General features: G+C 40.1%; 2 protein-coding genes across 3 annotated transcripts; one reads left to right on the top strand and one right to left on the bottom strand.

The window, feature by feature from the left end:
- Positions 1-7736: 7736 nt before the first annotated feature.
- On the top strand, positions 7737-14602 carry LOC306735249 (LIM and senescent cell antigen-like-containing domain protein 1; the record flags this gene model as incomplete). 2 transcript variants are annotated; one of them, XM_079216703.1, is made up of 10 exons in its annotated part: positions 7737-7765; positions 8719-8875; positions 9042-9108; positions 10672-10792; positions 10876-11025; positions 11133-11283; positions 12064-12156; positions 12265-12313; positions 12419-12494; positions 13385-14602. In XM_079216703.1, 10 exons carry the CDS (start codon positions 7737-7739, stop codon positions 13497-13499), a joined length of 1008 nt encoding a protein of 335 aa, XP_079072829.1. The 2 variants fall into 2 exon arrangements, with proteins under 2 accessions (XP_079072829.1, XP_079072828.1); XM_079216702.1 differs by lacking the exon at positions 13385-14602 and adding an exon at positions 12762-12900.
- A 210-nt stretch (positions 14603-14812) lies between these two features.
- nkpd1 (NTPase, KAP family P-loop domain containing 1) lies at positions 14813-20910 on the bottom strand (the record flags this gene model as incomplete). The annotated part of the gene is made up of 6 exons (XM_079217503.1): positions 14813-15424; positions 15531-15808; positions 16486-17937; positions 18594-18922; positions 19674-19790; positions 20892-20910. 5 exons carry the CDS (start codon positions 20908-20910, stop codon positions 15551-15553), a joined length of 2175 nt encoding a protein of 724 aa, XP_079073629.1. The 3' UTR covers positions 14813-15424; positions 15531-15550.
- Between the last annotated feature and the right edge of the window lie 213 nt (positions 20911-21123).

Raw genomic sequence — 21123 nt, 5'->3', positions numbered from 1 at the left:
AATCAAACCTCATTTGCAACGGGTATTCTCAAATAAACATGCAGGGATTTATCAGCATCAGTGTTAAATTGATTATTAGACAAATATCAGATACGCTGAATCAATACGGATATTGCTTTTAAAGGTTGGAGTGGGCAACTTGAATTGTATTGCGGTATATGAAATAAAAATGATATTATGATTTATAAGTGCTCAGTATGAATACAGACTGGAAACTACCCTTCGTCGATGAAGAGGGTAGGTTTTCATGTGACAACAGCTTAGTGCTTTACTGATTTACTGATTAGACCGATGTGTCATGCAGTCATTTATCAAAACAAATTACATTCTTGATTACAGCTTCACAAATGCAAGGATTTGCCACTTCACTCTCTTTAATGTCATTGGGAATTTCCTTTTTTATTTTTTATTATTTTGAATATTTCATGGACTGACAAATAAATTGATAGACAATTAATAAACCAACTGAGAATGAAAATAGTTCCAGCTCTACAGTCATGTACTGTATCGTTTCAAAAATACACATTCAAGATGTGCAATATGTGCACATCCAATATGTCGGCATGCATCAACCTACGAGACAAGGATTTAAGGTTATTTGTTAGTTGTTGGATGAATGCGATGATATTCAGTCTGCCAAACATGTCAGGTCCTGCATAAATATACTGCTAGTCAAGAGTTTTCTTTAAGTTAACCGGGCCCTACCTTCTGAATTTACTTTACTCCATGGAGGTGGCACCAGCTGTGGGTCTCAGGAGACTCTTAAACGTCCCGCAAGCAGAGGAGGAGGGAACCTGCTGGGGCTGTCTGCGTCAAGAGGTCCTGCTCCACATCTTGCAGTACCTGCCTCTGCTGGATCGGGCTTACGCTTCTCAGGTTCCCATAATGAGCCATCAGCCATCCGTCTGCACAGGAAGCAGTAACCTTACTTGTTGTGTTGTTGTTTCACGATGTTTTGGTTACGTCTTTACTTCATTTCATACTCTCAGGTGACTCAGAACAACTTTGTTGTGAAGCAGGTCGTGGAGGCAGATTCTCATGACGAACCTCGTGACTTTTCTGTCTGTATATTTGTGTGGAAAGTCAAATATTACACATGCTTTGTTAAGAAATCTTGCTGCTTTAGTTAGTTGCAATACTCTGTCCCATATTATTATCGAACGCTGAGTACAAGTGACAAGTTGACTTCACCAAATTCAACAAAGAAATCGAGCCAGTGGTGTCATGAAACATACATGATATTCAGAATGGTTGGTAGTAATGTCTTTACTATTATCATTCATCAGACAGACACCGTTTCTTAACGGCTGCCTTCAAGTGGCTCCCTCAAGCAAAACACTTACCACAGGTTTAAACTAGTCAGTTGGTCTCTTGACAATACACCAGGGGGGTTAAACACACATACACTCATACCTAGTGTTTTATTCCCTCCAACAACTCTTTTACTCTTGACATTTGAGTCAGGATGAAGGCTTGTCTTATTAATGGTTTCTGTTTTCTCCTGTGAATCATATTTTTGTCAGCTTGGCTCGAGGTTCAAAAAGTATTTTTGTCCACAAGCCCTTTTGTGGGAAATATGGTTCATTTCAAATCTGATACAGTGTAAAATACATAGCGAAGCAGTGTGTCCTCAAGGAATTTCATACTAGCAGGTTGTTTTGCTGTGTGACATTTTTTTATTCTTCTGGAGGTTGAATGTACTTTAATTGTCTATCACCCTTTGAATAACTAAACAGGTCTCTAGACTAACTTTTCTACAAATTTACATTCATATTTTTAACTTAACTGTATTACTGATAAATGCTTTGGAAAAAGAAAATCTACAGAAATATAAATATGCGGTTTTATTTCAAGGGAGTAGCACTTTTTAAATATAGACACGAATAATAAATGGTATAGTCAAATGTTATGGGCTACTCCAATGAAGTTAATAATTTAAACTGAAGTGTAATGATGTGTTTTATTTTAAAATTGATATGAATTAATTGATGTATCAGCCAATCTGTCTCTGCTTCACTCAGTGTTGAGCACTCGGAACGGGGCCGCACGAGTCAGCCACGCTGATCAAATCACGAGCACTAAACCAGCTACACAGAATGTGTTTGAGAGAGTCGGACCACTTTAATCTAAATTGAGATTTTCTTCAGGTGTGCCGGGGCTGGAAGCAGGCTTTTCACATGCCAGAGCTGTGACGTTGCTTTGAGTTTGAGTTCAGCCAACCAGCCAGCTCCTACCTGATGGCCACACACCCAGAACTCATCAAACAGATAAACAAAAGGCACTCCAACCACTTGCAGTATGCGCTTCAAGGTATGAACTGATGGTCAAGAGGAGTTTGTGATTAGGATGGTTAAAGTTTTGAAAAGTAAGTGAAAGTTTGTCGTGAAGGGATTTCTTATCTTCTCATCAAGTTGAAGTGTTGCTAGGTTTTTTTGTTTTCTCTCTCTGTGCCGCTTAGGTGGACAGCAGCTGAGAATCTGCAACATCCTCTCCCAACTCGTGAACTGTTTATTGAAAACATTGGGGCTCATCTCCACAGTCAGGCCCAGCTTCATGGAGCTGCCCGAGACAATTATTTCTGCTATCCTATTTATTTGTCGGCAAAGCGTAGACACTGTTGTGCCTTGACAGACACCTGGTGCCAAACATCTTCGATTACTGTTAGCACTGTAGTATTACAATGTTTTCTTCATCATTGTGGTGAAAGTACTCAAACATGAGCTTCTCTTAACTATGTAACACACCACCAGTTTAAAGTTCTGATTGCATTGTAATGTCTCGCCACCTGCTCCAAAGAACTAGGAGCTGCCTTTCTGTGTGTTTGTGCCACAACCCTCTGTACTCTTTGATATTAAGATTATTGGATTACGGGCAGCCTCTTCATCCTCTCATGTTGGACTGAGGACAGACTGGAGGCTTCAGTGACGCACGTTGCCTCTGTAGGAACAGAACTATTACAAGACAGGACGGACTGGAGCTCGCTGCTCAGCATGCTCATTTTAGTAAATATCTTTGCAACACAATGCATAAACGTCTTTGACATAAAGTTAAAACAAAAGATCACACTCACCCAATTTACTTTTCTTCTCTTAATCTTGAAAGATAAATCACAAACAAAGTGTTCATGCATCTACATCTGAAGGAGCCCTGTGGAGTTTTGGATCACAAGTGGTGCTGTAGAAGATTGTTTTGATGAGCATCATGTTTGTATTTTGTGTTTTACAAGCAAATGCTCAAGATGCACATACATCCAGACAAGGGCAATATGACGGCAGACATTTTTTCCAACTGCAGAGGGCAGCAAAAGCAAATATATATAACTGTTCGGCAACTGCTCTCACACCGGAAAGCTCTGCAGAGGGTTGTGAAAACCGCCCAACGCATCACCGGTACTCCACTCCCTGCCATTCTGACCATCCATCTCAAGCGCTGCCTCCGGAGAGCACACAGCCTCTGGACAGATGCAAACTACATTTCGCTGTCACAGTACTATGTGCAATGACAATAAAGTTGAATCTGAATCTGAATTAATGGAAAAGTATTAGGGTTGTACACAGCCTGGTTTTAATGCAGTATATGCAGGCAAATACATACCTTTTTTTTGTCATATCATAGGTGTACATAATCATTCCAAGAGAACGTTTTATTTCAGTCAAGTAAATACGCAGATACAACAGATTGTCCTCACAAAGCAAAATGTCTTTGAGACCAGGCAGAAAATAGTCTTCACGTGTGATGGAGAAAATAAATGCATTGTACATGCATGAGATGAGGTTGTTCACTATTATAAGCCAATATGTTTCGGTGATATTCAGTCAAAACGCTGTCCTTTAGCCGACAGTCACCCTGCTGTGAGAAGCTTGTGATAGACGGGATTGTTGATCACAAGACTCTGGTCAGATCGGCCATAGCACACGTGCTTGTGTCAACTGCTCCGGCCTCCTGTCGTCATGTTTCTATTGTATGTCTTGAAGTGTGTCTCTGAGTCACTGCGTCTCATTTAGAAAAATAGAGCCGTCTCTTACTCTGATCTGAACGAAGCTAAAGACGGTTCCATCTCCCATTTTTTTCGAAGGACAGCTATTTGTGAAGGCGGTGCACTTCTGTGACTTTGGCCACAATCCATTTTAGTCTGTATATACTGTTTGCATGTAAAGCACAGTAGCTTTATTTTTAGTTGCCTCAGCCATGTTCCTATTGAAATTGCGAACCAAATGAGAGGAAGACATTTGAACTGATATCATCTGTATATCTACTGAATTCTACTGATGCACTTTCACGAAGAACCACAAGATCAGCAAGATGAGCTGCAATGTCATTCAGGCACTTTGCAGCCAATTGACTTTGATCAGTTGGCCACTAAAGCTTTCGTTTCTATGAATCATTCTTGCTAGAGTTATTTTCTATTCTCACAAACATTTTAGGTTATAAGAAATTCAATTGGTGGGTGGAATTGTTTGATTTTGGACAGATAAGCCTTTTGGGAAAGGGACAAACAAAACCTTCCGGACCGCTCCATCATTCACAATGCTCATCGTTTTTACAGACAGCAAGATATATTCTGACTGAGCATTTATTAAACACCCTTTGGAGGTAAATGTAGTTGCCAAAAGGGCCGCCAAGCAAGACACTCTCAAATTGGTCGACAGCCAGGTCTTTTAATACATGGACAAGAACACATCTAAGTTAAGTTTGTTTTCATTAGCCATGTCTGTCAGCAGAATATTTATAATTATGATCAAATGGAAAAACAGTTTTTATCCCTGTGAATTTAGCTCAGATGTATCGAGTAAGATAAATGGTACAAATGTTCGAACAGCTTTTTACGGAAGAAGTTTCTCCGGCTACCAGAAACAAATGGCTGGACTACAACAGGGACCATTTTTACAACTTAAATTGATGGTCGTGCTTCAGTTTGTCATATTTATCTGTTGCATAAAATCAAGTGCCACATTATCCAGAAACCAGAGTGAATGTATAACAGACAAGACAGCCTGCCAGCTGAATGTTTCCCTGAATGTGTATAAGAATTAAATATTTAAGTTGTTTCTATGTAATAGAGTGAAAAAAGAATAGTTGCAAGATGCCATGAGGTGGATTCATCACGGATGATGTCGTCTGTGGACACCCTTGGACTGTGCAATGAAAGAGACTTGTACATAATTATGATCAGTTAAAGTAGATAATTGTTCTCTAACCTCTAATGGGCACCCATCATGTCCTAATTTTATGTTTTATGCCTCTGAATGTCAGCGAGGACTTTATCCTTTACTGACTTGCAGGACATTTTGTTGTGCAATTATGAAGTCATGCCATCTGCTAGTTTAATATTGACTGCATTTGTATTCAGTTCTTATAGATACTAATTTTAATAGCCAAGGATAGGCCAAGTAAGGGCTGCAGCTTTTAATAGTGCATCGGTGACAACTTCTTGATTTATTTATCTAAGATTTATTATAAACCCCAATAACCCCTTGTACTTTCCCTAAAGAAGTAGTATTTGGCCCAATCTCAATCTCCACCCTCACAGACTTTGAGGCGCACTCCGCTGAGTCCGTGAGGGTTCAGGGCTGTCCCACTGTCAAATAGTTGGGTGTTTGAGGGCTTTCTTTGAGCCCTTGATGAACCCTTTCCGTAAGTCAGCATTAGATGCCGACTTTATCCAAGGGAAATACCCACAATTCATAGCAATGTGACGTTAAACACGCAGTTACCAATAGAAGCATAGAGACGTAAAGAAAAAGTAAACAAAGAGGAGGGCACGTGGGTGTTCAGCCCGATAAATTACATTTACACAACATCATTAAGGATTAAAGATGGGACATAAAAACACATGAAAACAGAGGAATGCAAGCAGAGACTATATACATGTGTGTGTGTATATATATATCTATATATTTTAAATTATTATTAAACTATTCATCAAACATTTTGTTTTGTTATTAAACTGTTTTGACAAAAACGAGTAAATAGATTATTTGAAATCATATCATATCATATCACATCATATCTCGTGAGTAAAAGAGCCTGGAAGACGTTCAAATCAGGAAGTAAAAAGTGTTGCACATGCTATCATGTTTCAACACTATATAGGTCTCAAGAGTTTGATCCGTCTCTGCCAGCATGGTCTCCAACATTTAGTATTTTTTTTAACTCTTAATAAAAGAGTCACAAACTATTCGGGGCACTATGTGTGTTAGTCATTAAAAATTATTTTTGAAATTGTGTACACACACCCTCATTATTCTGGAGACCTTAATGAATTCTGTCAGATGTGGTGAAGTTGGCTCATCGTTTGATTATTTGCCCTCAAATCGTTTCGTTGTGCGGGCGATGCCCTGCTAAAATTACAAACCTACAAAGCCTTGAAAATTAAATAATTTTCCTATGTTAGTTTGAATTATTGTCAAAGCATAATTTTGTCCAACAAAAATAGCATTAATGTCATGTTTTTTTAAAGATTATTTTCTTATCTATAGTGCGCTTGCAGCCATTCTCCTTTGTGTTCCTCCTGCAGAGCTCTTTTCCTTGTCCTAAATGGGCCTCAAAGAACATTTTATTAATCAACCACCACAACATATCCTCTGTCTAATGTACAAAACAATATGTTTACAGAGAAAAATAGGCAAAACATAATGTTGCTAACTAGACAAATACACCTCTATACGTGATTAACTGTGTGTCAACTCGTTATCTTTCAGCCAATAAAAAGGGTTACATCAAGCTTCAACCCTCCCTGTGAGAAAATGGTATCATTATAGAGAAAGGGAATAGCATGTATTACAATACAAGTAACTGTTATTTATACTGCACTTACCTCCAAGCAGAGTGCTTTCCTAGAAGGAATATAAACAACAGCCAACACAAAGATATAAATATAAGCACAAGGGCATTCAAATGATACAACTCCAAGACCGAACCTGAGTGCTGTCTCCTGCTCCACCCACAGCTGAGCTAATTGTATTTTCTTTGTGATGATTCACATGCTGGTGGCACTTCAGGTACAGACTAAGAGCTGATGAAGTCAGATGGCTGGTATTACTCAAATCCACATGATCTCTCCATCATTCCAAACACAGTTGTATAAGTTTTATGAAGAGTATCAGCTCACAGGTACATTCTTGTCTTCATTGTTTGTCAAAAGTATGCTTTCAAATCAAATTGATTGTGTATATATTTGTGCGTTAATTCAGTTTTCAACCAGCACTGTAAACAGCTCTGTCCATCTATCAGATTATTGCATAGGGCTGTTTTTACTGTAACCTATTATATTGAGTGACTTTAACAGCTCTGTAGGAAGCAGTGTTCCATTGCATGTGTCTGGGGCTTTTATTGTGAAGGATACAACGGAAAAAGGAAAAGAGAAGACATGTCCTAGAAGTGTGTGAAAAGAAATAAAGTGGTTGCCGTCTTGTGCAGACTACTAGAGCCTCGTGTTATTATTGTATTACTATTATAAAGTGTAGTCGCACCATAACCCTCGGCTACATTACGAGTGATGTAGAAAGCTAATGACGTCACACTTTAGGAGACCCTCCCTGAGGGTGGTGGCCTGATCCCGCTGCCCGCCAGCCAACAACCCGGGCACGGTGCGGGAGTCACGGGAGGGGCACCGCGCGGCGCAGGACGAGTCTGCCCCTTCCCTGGAAAACCTTTGTCGAACACAGCGAAAGGAAGCAGCCCACCAAGAGACGTCGGTGGCTACATACATACATACACCTTCGTGCTGAGAGGGGATGCTCGGGGTGGCTGCAATGACGGGCAGGTGAGACGCTCCCACTGACCGGTTAGCAGCAACACGTTCACAACCGCTGACGTCATATTAGCTCGTCGACGTTAACGCTGGGGGAACAGTTAGCTAGCCGCTTCTTTACGGCACCAGCGGTGTGACCCATTCATAACGTTGTCCGGGCTAACAGTTTTAAAAGGCCTCCCTGTTCATAAATGTTGTAGCCATCGTTAGTTAAATCACGTTATGTGCTGTCCCTCCCCACATTGGAGCTAATTAAGTGTCACATGGGCATGCTAGTTAGCTTTTTTTACATTTGTATTCTCAACATTTCTTATTAATTATTAGCGCTCAACACTCGTGAACTCTCATCATAGAGGTTATGAGAGTTGAGTGGAGTTCTTTTAAAGATGGCAACTATTGCGTGGAAAGACATTACTGGCCAACATGATGCTAATTATCTAGTTACTTGTTGTTGTAGTGTGCATCTTAATAAAACATATTTATGTCTAACACGCAGCTTCAGTCAGCATTGGCCTCACACTTTACTGACCTACTGGCAGAAAGTTGTGGAACAGCATTGAAATCTTGGTATTATCTGTTAATTTATTAGGTGTGTGTGTGTGTGTGTGTATATATTAGAAATATGTGCGCTTGAGCGCACGTCATTAGACCAAGGAAAACCAGGAAAGGCTGCACGTCGACGTTCAGCTAGGTTTCAGTACCTCTCTTCCTTTACCAAATTAGGAGGTGGCAGTGGAGTGAGTACCGGTGATAGTGAGTTCACAAACTCATTCACAGACTATTTTTCCACTCCCCACAGTGACAGCTGCTGAAACAAGCTCTGGCTGTTAATGGAGTAGCTCAATAGCTATGTGAGAAATGATAAACATCGGCCCAGCCTTGCACCCCAATGTCCAGCCTAACATTTCACAGGCCTGTGGGGTAGCCGTGTGCTAATATGTATATTTCCTGATCTTGTGCAACAGCATCGCTAACGCCCTGGCCAGTGCCGCCTGTGAGCGCTGCAAGAGTGGCTTTGCTGCGACCGAGAAGATCGTCAACAGCAATGGAGAGCTGTACCACGAGCACTGCTTTGTGTGTGCCCAGTGTTTCCAGCAGTTCCCAGAGGGACTCTTTTATGAGGTAGTGCACGGTAAACCGTTTCACAAATCAATACATTGATGAGCTATACTTTATGTGCTGCACGTGCGCTGGGGATTTGTCAGTACTCTTTCTTTTTTATATATATGGAGAATGTATTGACTGTTTCTCTTGAGTGAAATTATCTCAAATCCTTTTCTCTTCACAGTTTGAAGGAAGAAAATATTGCGAACATGACTTCCAGATGCTCTTTGCCCCTTGCTGTCACCAGTGTGGTGAGTGTTACAGGGCCTCCTTCATTTCGGGGCCTGTCCAGATCTAGTGTTTGTGGACCCCAGAAAGACTAGACTAGACTACACTTTGTGTAAATATTAAAGTATTTTGTATTTGGATATATATTTGACCTTGTCTAGATCTAATTGAGGTACCAGAATGCATCTTTGGTGGTTCTCAAGTCATTCTTTTTAGATTAGACTAGAATTGTTTTGATTTTTTTTCTGGTCATGCAGTTGTTTTGCATTGGTTTATATTAGAAGTGTACATCTTCACTAGCCCCATGACTCGATTTGATTAGGATTCATCTGTCTACGAGCATTCTCAATGATACATTTTTGGGGATATGGCGACTTTTTCATAAATAACAGTCAGTTAATCTGGACTTTTTATTTAAAAAGTGGTTTCAAAAATTGGACGACAACAGTGTATTACTAAAAGTTGCATCTTTTCAATATCTTCCAGCACATAAGACATTACATTTCAGCCTGTATGTATGTATGTATGTATGTATGTATGTTTGTATGTATGTTTTTCTTCAGCTCAACATTGTTAAAACAAACAGCTAATATTGGTAGCGGGGGCAACAGGCTAGCGGACTGGCGAGTGCCGCCTCTCACCTCCTTGCATAATGTGTGTAAGTTTAGTCTTGTGAAACCCAGAGATCAAAGGAGTAGAGCCGAGAGGAGAGAAAGAAGAGAGAAACAAGCGTGACAGTAAATGATGGCAAAACAACAAAGATTCATTCACACCTGAAATAAAGCCAGGCTTCAGATAATGTTCTGTCACTGCATCGATGTAAAATCGTTCACGTCTGCGTCGCAATGCATCTTATAATTGATAAATTCCCACACCTCTGGTATACATGTGTGGAAGGTTTGCCATGACACAATAAAACATCTTGATTAAGCTTTAATTTAAAGCAGTCAGTGTTCACGCCGCAAATCCTTTCTATCTGCCCTCCTTTTGCTTTTGGATCGTTGTCTACTCAAAACCGCTTGACAAATCTTTCATAAACCGCTCCATAGCAAGTGGTGTGCAGCAAAGCATCAGGCCGTCACCACATCTTCACACGCAGTTTGGGAACCACTGCACTGTGGCACATTTGCATGTGAGCATCCCTGACCTCCATCTGCTGTTTGAGAGCTTAGATCCCTGCGTGTTCTCACTGATCTTTAAATGTATTCATACTTTTGTTTAACTTTTTAGTTAGAACTTCCCACTAGTGTTTATATGACCCAAGATGCATTTTAGTGCTACCTAAGCTTAATTTAAATACTGCTCGACTGTGCCCAGGGATAGACGGACATGCGCTAATCAAATTAAATGGATACAATTACAATGCATTCAACAGTAAAGTGTCACTTTGAGAACATTATAGGAAGCACTATAGTGCATTGAAGTAACGCATGAACTCCATAACTGTGTGCTCATTAGGAACTATGATATATGAATATGCATGTTGTGTAGGATATGAACAATACACTGATAACATGCAGTACCAACAAATATTGAAGGACTTAGACTTGCCTCAAACTGATCGCTCACTTATGGGTTTCCCTCAGGGGAGTTCATCATTGGTCGTGTCATTAAGGCCATGAACAATAGTTGGCACCCTGACTGCTTCTGCTGTGACATTTGCCAGGCTGTGCTTGCAGACGTGGGATTTGTCAAAAATGCTGGCAGGTAAGCATCCCGCCTTATTACAGTCTTTATATCGAGACACTGACACTTGTACTTTTCTTGACACCCCTACATTTTGTTCTCAGGCACCTGTGCCGCCCTTGCCATAACCGCGAGAAAGCTCGTGGCCTGGGCAAGTACATCTGCCAGAAGTGCCACGCCATCATTGAAGAGCAACCTCTGATCTTTAAGAATGACCCCTATCACCCAGACCACTTCAACTGCAACAACTGTGGGTCAGTCTTGCCTCTCCACCCCACTGTGGAGCACAGAAAGCAGTACACATATTTATGACATCACGAAACATAATCTTCAATGTGTTTTGATGTTTCTCCGCCCACAGGAAGGAATTGACAGCAGAGGCCAGGGAGCTGAAGGGAGAGCTCTTCTGTTTGCCCTGCCATGATAAGATGGGTGTGCCGATCTGTGGTGCCTGTAGGAGACCCATCGAGGGCCGTGTTGTCAACGCCATGGGAAAGCAGTGGCACGTGGAGGTTTGTCTAAAAGAATGAGACTATTTATGATGCGCTGGATACAGTATATACGCAGTATATGTATTTTAGGGATGGTCACCATGTTTTCCCCTGTTCATGATTTGATAGTTTTTTTTAAGATGTGAGGACAGGCAAGTGTGACATTATCTTTACATTGAGGTGCCAACTTGATTCAGTTTATATTGTAAGTAAAGTTTTGACACTGAAGCAGAATACAACTCTTTAATTCATTTTACGTTTAGTTACCATTACTTATGGACAGGAAAATTGTATTGAATACACAACTTTAGTACCAAAAACACTGTTAATGAGCTAATTCGAGGCAGTAAGAAAAATGTGAGCACTCTTAAAAAGATAATTTCTCCCGAGGCCCAATGTTCATCTGTCTGGAGGCTGCTGAATTCTTTACTGTTTAAAAAGCTCCAGACTATCAACAGTGTATAGTAGTCAATTTAATGCTAAATACAGTCATTTGCTGAAATAAATTTAGTTTCTAACCACTTCAGAAACCTTTATTGCGCACTCATCAGAAAAGTAGAGCTTTTAAAACACAGTGGGACGCCACACTAGTGGGCTGAATGTGATTTTAAAAACAAAACAAAAACAACAGCAATATTTCACCACAGGTCAAGTCTATAACTTTTTTAAACATTTCTAACGAGGTAAACACATGTATTATTCATGTTGTGTTGGCAACTGTTCCTCTAGTCAGTTTCACATCCCCACATTGGGAGTTTTTCCCCTCCCTCTTCCCTCAACAACATTTGTTTTTGTTGACAGCATTTTGTGTGTGCTAAGTGTGAGAAGCCTTTCCTCGGTCATCGACATTATGAGAAGAAGGGGTTGGCCTACTGTGAGACTCATTATAACCAGGTAAGAAACCAAAGAGTCAGGTAAAAGAATGGACAAGGCGGACATAATATTAGCAATGCTTGCTTTAATAATAAAATAAAACATCCTGTCTCCTTGCATTTTTTTAAGCTCTTCGGCGATGTGTGCTATCACTGCAACCGTGTGATTGAAGGCGATGGTGAGTATTAATCTGATATCTTCAGGGCTGTGGTTTACATAGAATGTTGCTTGAACATACAAAAGTTTAATGTTCATTCTGTCCCCCCCCCCCCCCCACCTTTAGTGGTGTCTGCTCTCAACAAGGCCTGGTGTGTCAGTTGTTTCTCATGCTCCACCTGCCACACAAAACTCACTCTCAAGTAAGTGACATCGCTCAATAAAAGCTCTCATTAATAGCTTCTATTTACTAACTAACTACTATATTTTCTCTAAATGTTGTGTTACACTCTTACTTAACACGTAATTTAGTGCCAGTGTTAACACTTGTCTGTGCGTGTTTCACTTTCCTGCGACAACTTTTCCTCTTTGGCTCTTTTCTCCCCCCTTTTCCTCTTTGGCTCTTTTCTCCCCCGTTTTCCTCCAATTTCTCCTCTTACATGCTTCACTTCACTTCTGTGGTTACTCAGAGATAAGTTTGTTGAAATTGACCTGAAGCCGGTGTGCAAGCACTGCTATGAGCGCATGCCCGAGGAGCTGAAACGCCGCCTGGCTCGACGCGAGCGCGACGCCAAAGACCGCAAGAAAAAACCTGCTGTCTGTCTGTAGTTATTAATCTTGACAACTCACCACTCCATCCTTGGTTGGTGCTATCTCTGCCTTCCTCTTTTTCTGTGGTGTTTCATGTTTGACAGAATGGCATGATGTCATGATTTGTCTTTTTTTATTTATTAGTGTAGTAGTCTCCTGCAATTGTTATGCGTTAATGGAGTTTATGCGAAACCTCTGGCGTATACATTTATATCAAACTTAGTTTTGGCTCAATTGATGCTTATGAGTAGGGCTTCAACTAACAATTATTTTCCTTATCAATGAATCTGATCAATTAATGGAATATTTTTTTAGGTCTATAAAATGTCATAAAACAACCACAATTTAAAGTGAGGAGATTGTGACTTCAAAGACATTTCAACCTGCAGTGTTGGTAATGTAGACATAGAATAATGCAGGTGTGAGGGGGAATCTGAAAGGTTAATGTGAGCGAGAGACAAGACATTAGATTTAGTTTTGACATTTCTTTCCTTCTTTGCAGGAACAAGTTTGTTGAGTTTGACATGAAGCCTGTTTGTAAAAAGTGCTATGAGCGGTTTCCCCTGGAGCTCAAGAAAAGGCTCAAGAAGTTGGCGGAGTCCTTGGGACGCAAGTGAGCTGCTTTACAGCCAAACCGACCCTGCAGTTCCTGCTGTCTGCATAACAACACACGGACCCAGAGTTGTACCAGTACATCAGTATTTGTAATTTAAATCTGGGATCCATTTTAAATATATTTTTTCCTTTACACGCAAATGTATTTTTTTTTCTTCTTTTTTTACATTTTGAAATTGGCCAGATGCTTTTTTAATCATGGACGAGATTGGTGTCCCACTTTATTACAACTTTACCATGAGTATGATTGCCAACTGCTGTCTAAAAATGTTCTTGAATTTGAAGGTTGTTGTTTGATATTATGTTGAATAACATGTGTGCCTTGAATATATGAATATATATGTGTCTCAAAATGCAAATAAGGGTTAAAATGAGACTTACATCCAGTTACGCTAGTTATACCTTATTATATACATCTCAATTAGACCCAAAGCAGAATTCCAGCCTTTTCACCTTTTTGGAGTGTTTATACCTCTGTATGAATAACTAGTAACCACTATGCTCTTTAGAATATTGTAACGCTTCTCCTTTTGCTAACATGAGTATATATATATATATATATATATATATATATATATATATATATATATATATATTGCATGTTTCAAGAAGAACTTATAAATTAGCCATTACTGGGAGCAAGGGTCATATACAAACCTCTAAGTGTTGATGGATCCACTAGTTATGGTTAAAATAATGAATTAAGAAGCTGTGCCTCCTGTCCCTTTTCTATAAGCCTGGCTCAACAGGTAAATATGCTTTACAGATCAATTGCCCAATGTGAGAAATCATTCACAGTGAGTTGGGAGAAAATGTATTAAAGGGTGCTAATATGCTAAGAAACGCCACAACATATGCTAACTGTACGGTGCTGTTTAATTTCAGTAAGTATGACAGCGAAATTGTATTACTTTATATGTAATGTTTGCAACCTTCTGAGGGAAATAGTTAAAAGGAATACAGATGAAATGAACTTTCAGCTGATTATGTGAATACTTTGATGTAAAAATATAATTAACGAGTCAGCACACTGCTTGGGCTGATTGTACACTGGCAAATGTATTTAGAAAAAAATGAGATGTGCTACACAATAAAAAATATATATTTGCTTGGATGCGCGTTTTCTTTTTTTTTTATGGGATACTTGCATATTGTATTGCATGATGGAGAATCACAGTTAACTGCAAGTACAATGTTTTTGACATAATCTAGTATACTCTCTAACACATCACACAAAACACCAAATAAACATTGTTAATGCCTGAATTTCCACAAGCTAGATGTGCTGTAAAAGTCCTTTATTAAAGGTTGTGAAACCTATAAACCATTATAAACATTCAGTAATTCAATAATTAATTTACAGTACAAAGAAAAGAAAAAACTAAGAAAACAACAAAAATGAATGTGTAAAACCTATAATGAAGTTGCAATTTTGTGCCAAAGGCGCCTCCTGTTCACCTTCCCATTGAATTAAAGCCTGAGTCATTGATGAAACACCCCTCAATTTAAGAAACATAATCTTCAAGTTTAGGCCACACTTTTGTGTGAGAAAGAGGCAAAGGAAGAGAGAAAGTCGAAAGTGGAGCCTCAAGCTTCTTATTTTCCATCAAAGGGGTCATGTGATCTGTAATTATATATTTGAATAGTCCTGACTGATGTTAAAAGCAATGTTGAAACAATAGTTCTGTGTGTTTTGTTTGGGTAACATGTTTCACAGCTTTTGTATCTTGGGGATCTTTTTCTGTTTGCCACCTTCCATAACACACTGACAGAAAAAACATTTAGGTTACACTACAGCTGTCATCGCTTGTCCCCCTGAAGATTACCAACATGGAAGTGACAATGTTTTGACATAGTTACACAAGATATACAAAAACATGTCTTGTCAGCAAACATGTCAGCAGAATCAAGAGTTTATCACAAGTTCCTGTAGCAGAGCAAAACAAATGTAATTAATTCATACGTACAAGTTTCTGCATTGTGACTGTAAAAATTGTCGATAAATACAGATTACAAAGTGAGGGATACCACACCTGCTGTCAACAGTAGACGACTACTGATGGGGAACATGGAGGCGAAATCCAGACAGCCGGTTCTGAGAATGGAAAGGTGCCGGTGCCATGTTCTTATATTGTGGTCGGAGATGAGATGGTAAACCCAGGAAGTGCAGTCTGAATGTTGCCCATTCACCTAAGGTCATATCTAGGAGGTCTTTAAGGTCATCTGCATCACAAAAGATCAGTGCCGAGCCACTGAGGTCTTTGCTTCTCACAATATCAATATACTTACTGGGATACTTCATTCTTTCCAACTAAAAAAAAGAAAGAACATGTAAGCATTATCAACACAGAGGAGTGATATGATTTAGTTCCTGATCCTCCCTGATATGATTTATTTGATCTTTTCTGTTGCATTTGCAAGTCCATACATACTTTTGATTTTCACCATTGGATGAGGTGAATAAACAATCAACAAATACTGCTTGGTTGTGTATGTGTGTGTGTTATGGATACTTTTTACGGTCAGCTTAAAAAAAAAAAAAAGCAATTCTATATATTTAATTCAGTATATACCTCTCTATAGAATGTATTGTTAGTGGCAGGGTCCGCCATTCCAATGCTTGATAAATTGCCTACTCTATGCACAAGGGATTCAACTGGTGACACACAGGGATCCTTTAACTGTGAAGTACTTACAGGAAATGCAATGTATTTGTCACCAACAACAATCATTCTTCAGAAATGCTTCTAGAAAAAATATTCATTCATTCCCTACATCTTTTGACAGAGGATCCATTTTGAAACATGCAGGAAGTAATGGGACAATAAGCAGGGGCCTCCACAGTTGCTGATTGCAAGATGAAAAATCTTCATGAAAACAATAGTTTTTTTTGGCTGCATTGCTGCTCAAGTGTTACGCTGCACTTGTTGTCGCGCCAAATCAACGGGGACTGAAATCTGATAGATTATATTTGAAGAAATGTCTTACCTCTTTACACACATCCTCTTTATTCATATTGATGATAGTTGTGATTGGCAGAGGAGCAAGGTTCCTCATCCAACCAGAATCCTTCAGCCTGGAGGTCCCTCTGAGGTGAGCCAGCTCCTTCCTAATCGAACGATCCAGGGACACCGTCGCCTCTTCAAATGTTTTCAAGTCCTTCACCGTGAATCGGAAATCCATTTTGAGAAATCTTTCAAACATTTCAGGATCCCCATCCTGCTCAAGGAGGTCCTCAATCTGTGCACTCATCACGTACAGCTCAGCCCTGGACCCACTGAAGACTTCCCACAAGGTCTTTGAATCATCGGTGTCGGCCTCAGTGTTACGATCAATAACTGCTCTCTGCTGAGCGTCTTCCACACACTGGATAATCCAGCTGAGGCGGCAGGGCCACTGATTAGCCAAGACCACCCATGCTGCGATGAGGTCTGGTTGAGGAAGCTCCTTCTTCAAGGCCTTCATAATTATCACAGTCAGTCGCAAGGAGTTGATCTCCCTCCTCATGTACATGGCATCCTCTAGCATGTACTTGTTTAGATTCCTTTCATTGCTGGTCAGGATGCTCCTGATCAGCTTATCTACTTCCTTCTCCTCTACCTCCAGTGACTCTGTAGTTCTGTTCATCAGTGGATATGATTCTTTTGTGTCAAATACAATCTCCACTGAGGAATGGCTCTCTTTGAGGCTCCCAGTTCTACGCTTATCTTCGCTCATGATTACATGCTCAGGTTGTTTTGAATTCCTCGTGAGGCTGTCAAATAAACTGCGCTTCGAATCGTCGCACAGTGGTGGGACGGTGAAGGCCAGCGTCACGATGCGGTTCAACATCGCGTACGCTCTGTCTTCTTTGCTGAAGCAGCCATCCGCAAAGTTCACTTTCTGCACAAGAACTTCTGGGTTGACAGCCAGAATGGAAATATAAGGACTCTCCTCGTCCGAAAGCAGAATGTTGATTGTATCCAGAACTGCGACAATTTTCTTGGGGGAGCAGCGTTCCAGATTGGTGATCTTCAGCACCACACGGATCCTCCTCCTCTCAAACACCTCCATAAACTGGATGAATTGAGACAGAAACCACATCTCCTTCCTCACTTCGTTCATGAAGCCCAGCTGGATGCTGATGCGCTCATTGTCCATCCCCTTCTTGATGTTCAGATCCTGGCTGAAGATGAAGTTCTTACCCATCAGAAAGACAAACCTCACTGCGCTTGCGGCAGGAACTCCTATGGCAGCAATTACAAGGCCCTCCAGCACACCCACCTGGGTGGTTGTTCCATTCACCGGCGCGACAGGTTTCAGCTGAGGCTCGGGAAGGCCAAAGGTCATCAGGAATACCAGGGCGATAAGTGGAACCACAAGAATGGACAGGCAGAGAAACCACAGAGGGCAGCAGCAAACCTTTTTGGACCTCCAATAGTTTGGACTGTCCTCCAGCCTCTGAATTATTTTAAAAAAACAAAACAGGACAAACAAGAGGCATATTAGATTTCACTGAAGTGTTTTTGCAACATGGCGATGTCAGTCGGCAGTTTGTTGCCCACTTTGGCATGACATATTTTAACACTATTAAATAACAATGAATACTAATGACTTTTGTGATCCACTAACTTTTCATTTAACGCCATCGCCAGATCAAATAAGTATGTTCAATGTTCCTCCATCATACATGTCTGTCATATATTACCATGCTCTGTTTTCTTTTTTTTTAACCCTCTTTTCAACATAAAATACTAAATTTGAACTGACCTACTTTTTACTTTCATCTAATGACTTAATTTGACTTGCACTTGAATAAAATTACTTTAAGTGCATTTAAGTGACATATTATAGTACTCTTTCCATCCCTGCATATCTTCTAATATATATTCTTTGGTATCCGCCACCGAAACTTGACTCCCATTCCAGTACATCAAATGACTGTGATGTGACCTTGCAGAAATATATCTTGCTGTCATCAGTTTGCACTGGAAACAATTGTCTACTGAAGGTATAAGAAAAAAGAAGATGGATAAAATACTTAGTTTTATGTCTTGCGGCTCAGTAAAGCCACACAGATCCACTATCATGGCTGTAGACAGTGTAGATTTACAAACCTTCACTTTGACTTCTTCTTCTTCGTCATGTTGAGCCACACGGTAGAGCACAATTTGTAATTTCCCAAAGTTCATCTGCATGGCCTGAAACAGCCGTATGGCTAGCCCGGCCCAAAGCAGGTCACTGCCTGCAAAATGCCAGGCACTAAAATGTACATTAATGAACCGGATGTTATGCTGCTGCTGGTTCTGCTCTGTCCAAATGGGCCTGTAGAAGAGCATTCGACCAATGAGAGCTAGAAAGCCACAAAATGAAGGCTTAACTGAGCGAGGCTTGTAGCTTCCTTCGTAATTCTGCTCAATCTTCGAAGCTTCCTGCTTCATGTACACTGAGGAGACAAAAAACATTGATCATATCTGCATCTTGCATAAATAGCAGGTTGGGGTAGGCCACATGTGAGGATGAACTTAAAAATCAAAGTACAGAGACATTTAGACGTGGTTAGCTTGGACACAAAGAGGATGTGTTTTTTTAGAATTCTATGTTGAATATTTTAGCAATAAGTTGGTGATTAGGACTGATTGGGCTCTCACCAACTCTGATAAAATGCCCTGGCCATGGCACTAAACCTTAAACCTGTTTCAGGGGAAATAATCAACCCGACATTTCTGCAATGACAGGTATTTATTTAATATTAAATTGTTCAGGTCAGGGCAAGAAAAGAATACACATTCCAATGAAAATGGAAAAAAAAATCATCCTGACAGCACCCCCTGGTTAACACAAAGCCCAGGAACCTTGAACTTGTCTTTTCTATTGGAGTCCGCAGCTGTAAATGCTCCATTCGGTCTGTTCAATGTCACTACGTCCATACAATGGAAACTTAAGTTGTCATGTTTTAATCTTCACATATTTCCAATGCAAGGTGACTATGTAGCCTCCTCATTTGTGGAACTCTGAAGCCTCCTAATATGTGGTTCCTTTTGTGTATGTTCCTATTCAGAAATGTGCTTCTTATTTGTAAAGTTCAAGGTGGCACCTGCTCATCCATTGTCCGTGAGGTGAAAATATTGAAAATTGTAATTTGATGCGGTAAGATTTGCTCACATGTTAGCTGGGTGCAGAGTGTTTGTACATACCCGCCATTTGTCCAAGGATCATGCTAATTCGATTCTGACATGAGGAGTAGAGTCCCACAGTTGCAGGAGATGAAACTTTTGTCAGGGTCTTAGACAGTGCATATGCATAAATATCATCTGTAAAGAGAAGAAGAATATTTGGGGTCACCCAGACACATTTTCAGTTTCTTCGCAATTTCTCGCCTGGAATAGCCTTCATTTCTAAGAACAAGAACAGACTGGCGAGTTTCACATGAAAGTTCTCTTTTTCTGGCCATTTTGAGAGTATAATCAAACCCACAAATGTGATGCTCCAGATACTCAACTAGCTCAAAGGAAGGCCAGATATATATACATAAAATGGCATGGATAACTCATTTTACATCTCATTTTTTATTCAAATGAATTTAGCTGATGCTCTTCTGTGAGCAAAAAACGTTGAATTGCTCACATTTGAACTGATAACTGGATCTCCGGTGAACGGAGAGGACTCATCATTATATACTGACAACGTTCTTGATTAAAGGAAAACAGTTTTTTCTCCTTTCAGCCCAACAATGCTGAACTAAACTGAAATGACATACGATACACTTGTTCCTTTTAGGAACGTTAGGGGCACAGATAGACTGTGAACTCTATGAGCATTTTTCCTTTTTAGAGGAAAACAGGAAGTAAACATGGTTAAACCACTTTTTTATTGAACATTCTAAATTATAATGTGTCGGCTTTAATATAGGTTATATTACACTTTGAACTGTAAACGTGATTCTTATGTATTCCAAGTTCTTTAAAAGAAACAAAGAAATGTCCTGCATGCAGTGGGCTCTGTGCTAATTGATTAATGACAAACAATGAAGAACAAAACAGTCATACGGAAAGAGTTTCAAGGGACGCCTTATCCGGACTAACAGAAATAATAATACAAAGTCAAAAAGTTTCAAGTTGAAATACAACAATAACTGCTGGTGAAATGATATACATTACAATAAAGAACAGCTGAAAGAGAAAACGGGAACCCGCATTAATAATAGTAATAATATTTAATTCAGACGGGCAAAGGAACAGAGGCTGGAGACACAATGCGCACAGCACTTATTCCGACATTATAATCATTTTACACTCAGTTAATGATAATATTCACAGACAAAGTGAAACTGAAAGTGAGAATGGAGCCCTTTTGAGTATGAGGGGAGAAAGCTGTGTCACACATACACGTGTCATTACCTGCGGATAACTCACCATTGGTTGTCTTATACATGTTGACTGTGTTGTGGGGTTTGCAGCTTGCGCAGATAAATCCCTTTGACCTGCGAAATATGAGAAACAGCAAGGAACTCAGCGCAGGCAGAGGGGGGTTGTGAGTGTGGCTTCAGGCCCGTCCTCACTGAACATCATGCCCGAGCATGACAATGGTGCTTTCAGTCACCAGTGAGCTCCAATGCAAAACCCCACCAACTGAGGGGGTTGATTG

This window comes from Taurulus bubalis (assembly GCF_910589615.1).
Source record: "Taurulus bubalis genome assembly, chromosome: 4".
Taxonomy (NCBI): domain Eukaryota; kingdom Metazoa; phylum Chordata; class Actinopteri; order Perciformes; family Cottidae; genus Taurulus; species Taurulus bubalis.
The sequence above is the reverse complement of the archived record's forward strand: the minus strand, read 5'-3'. Positions and strand labels throughout refer to the sequence as shown.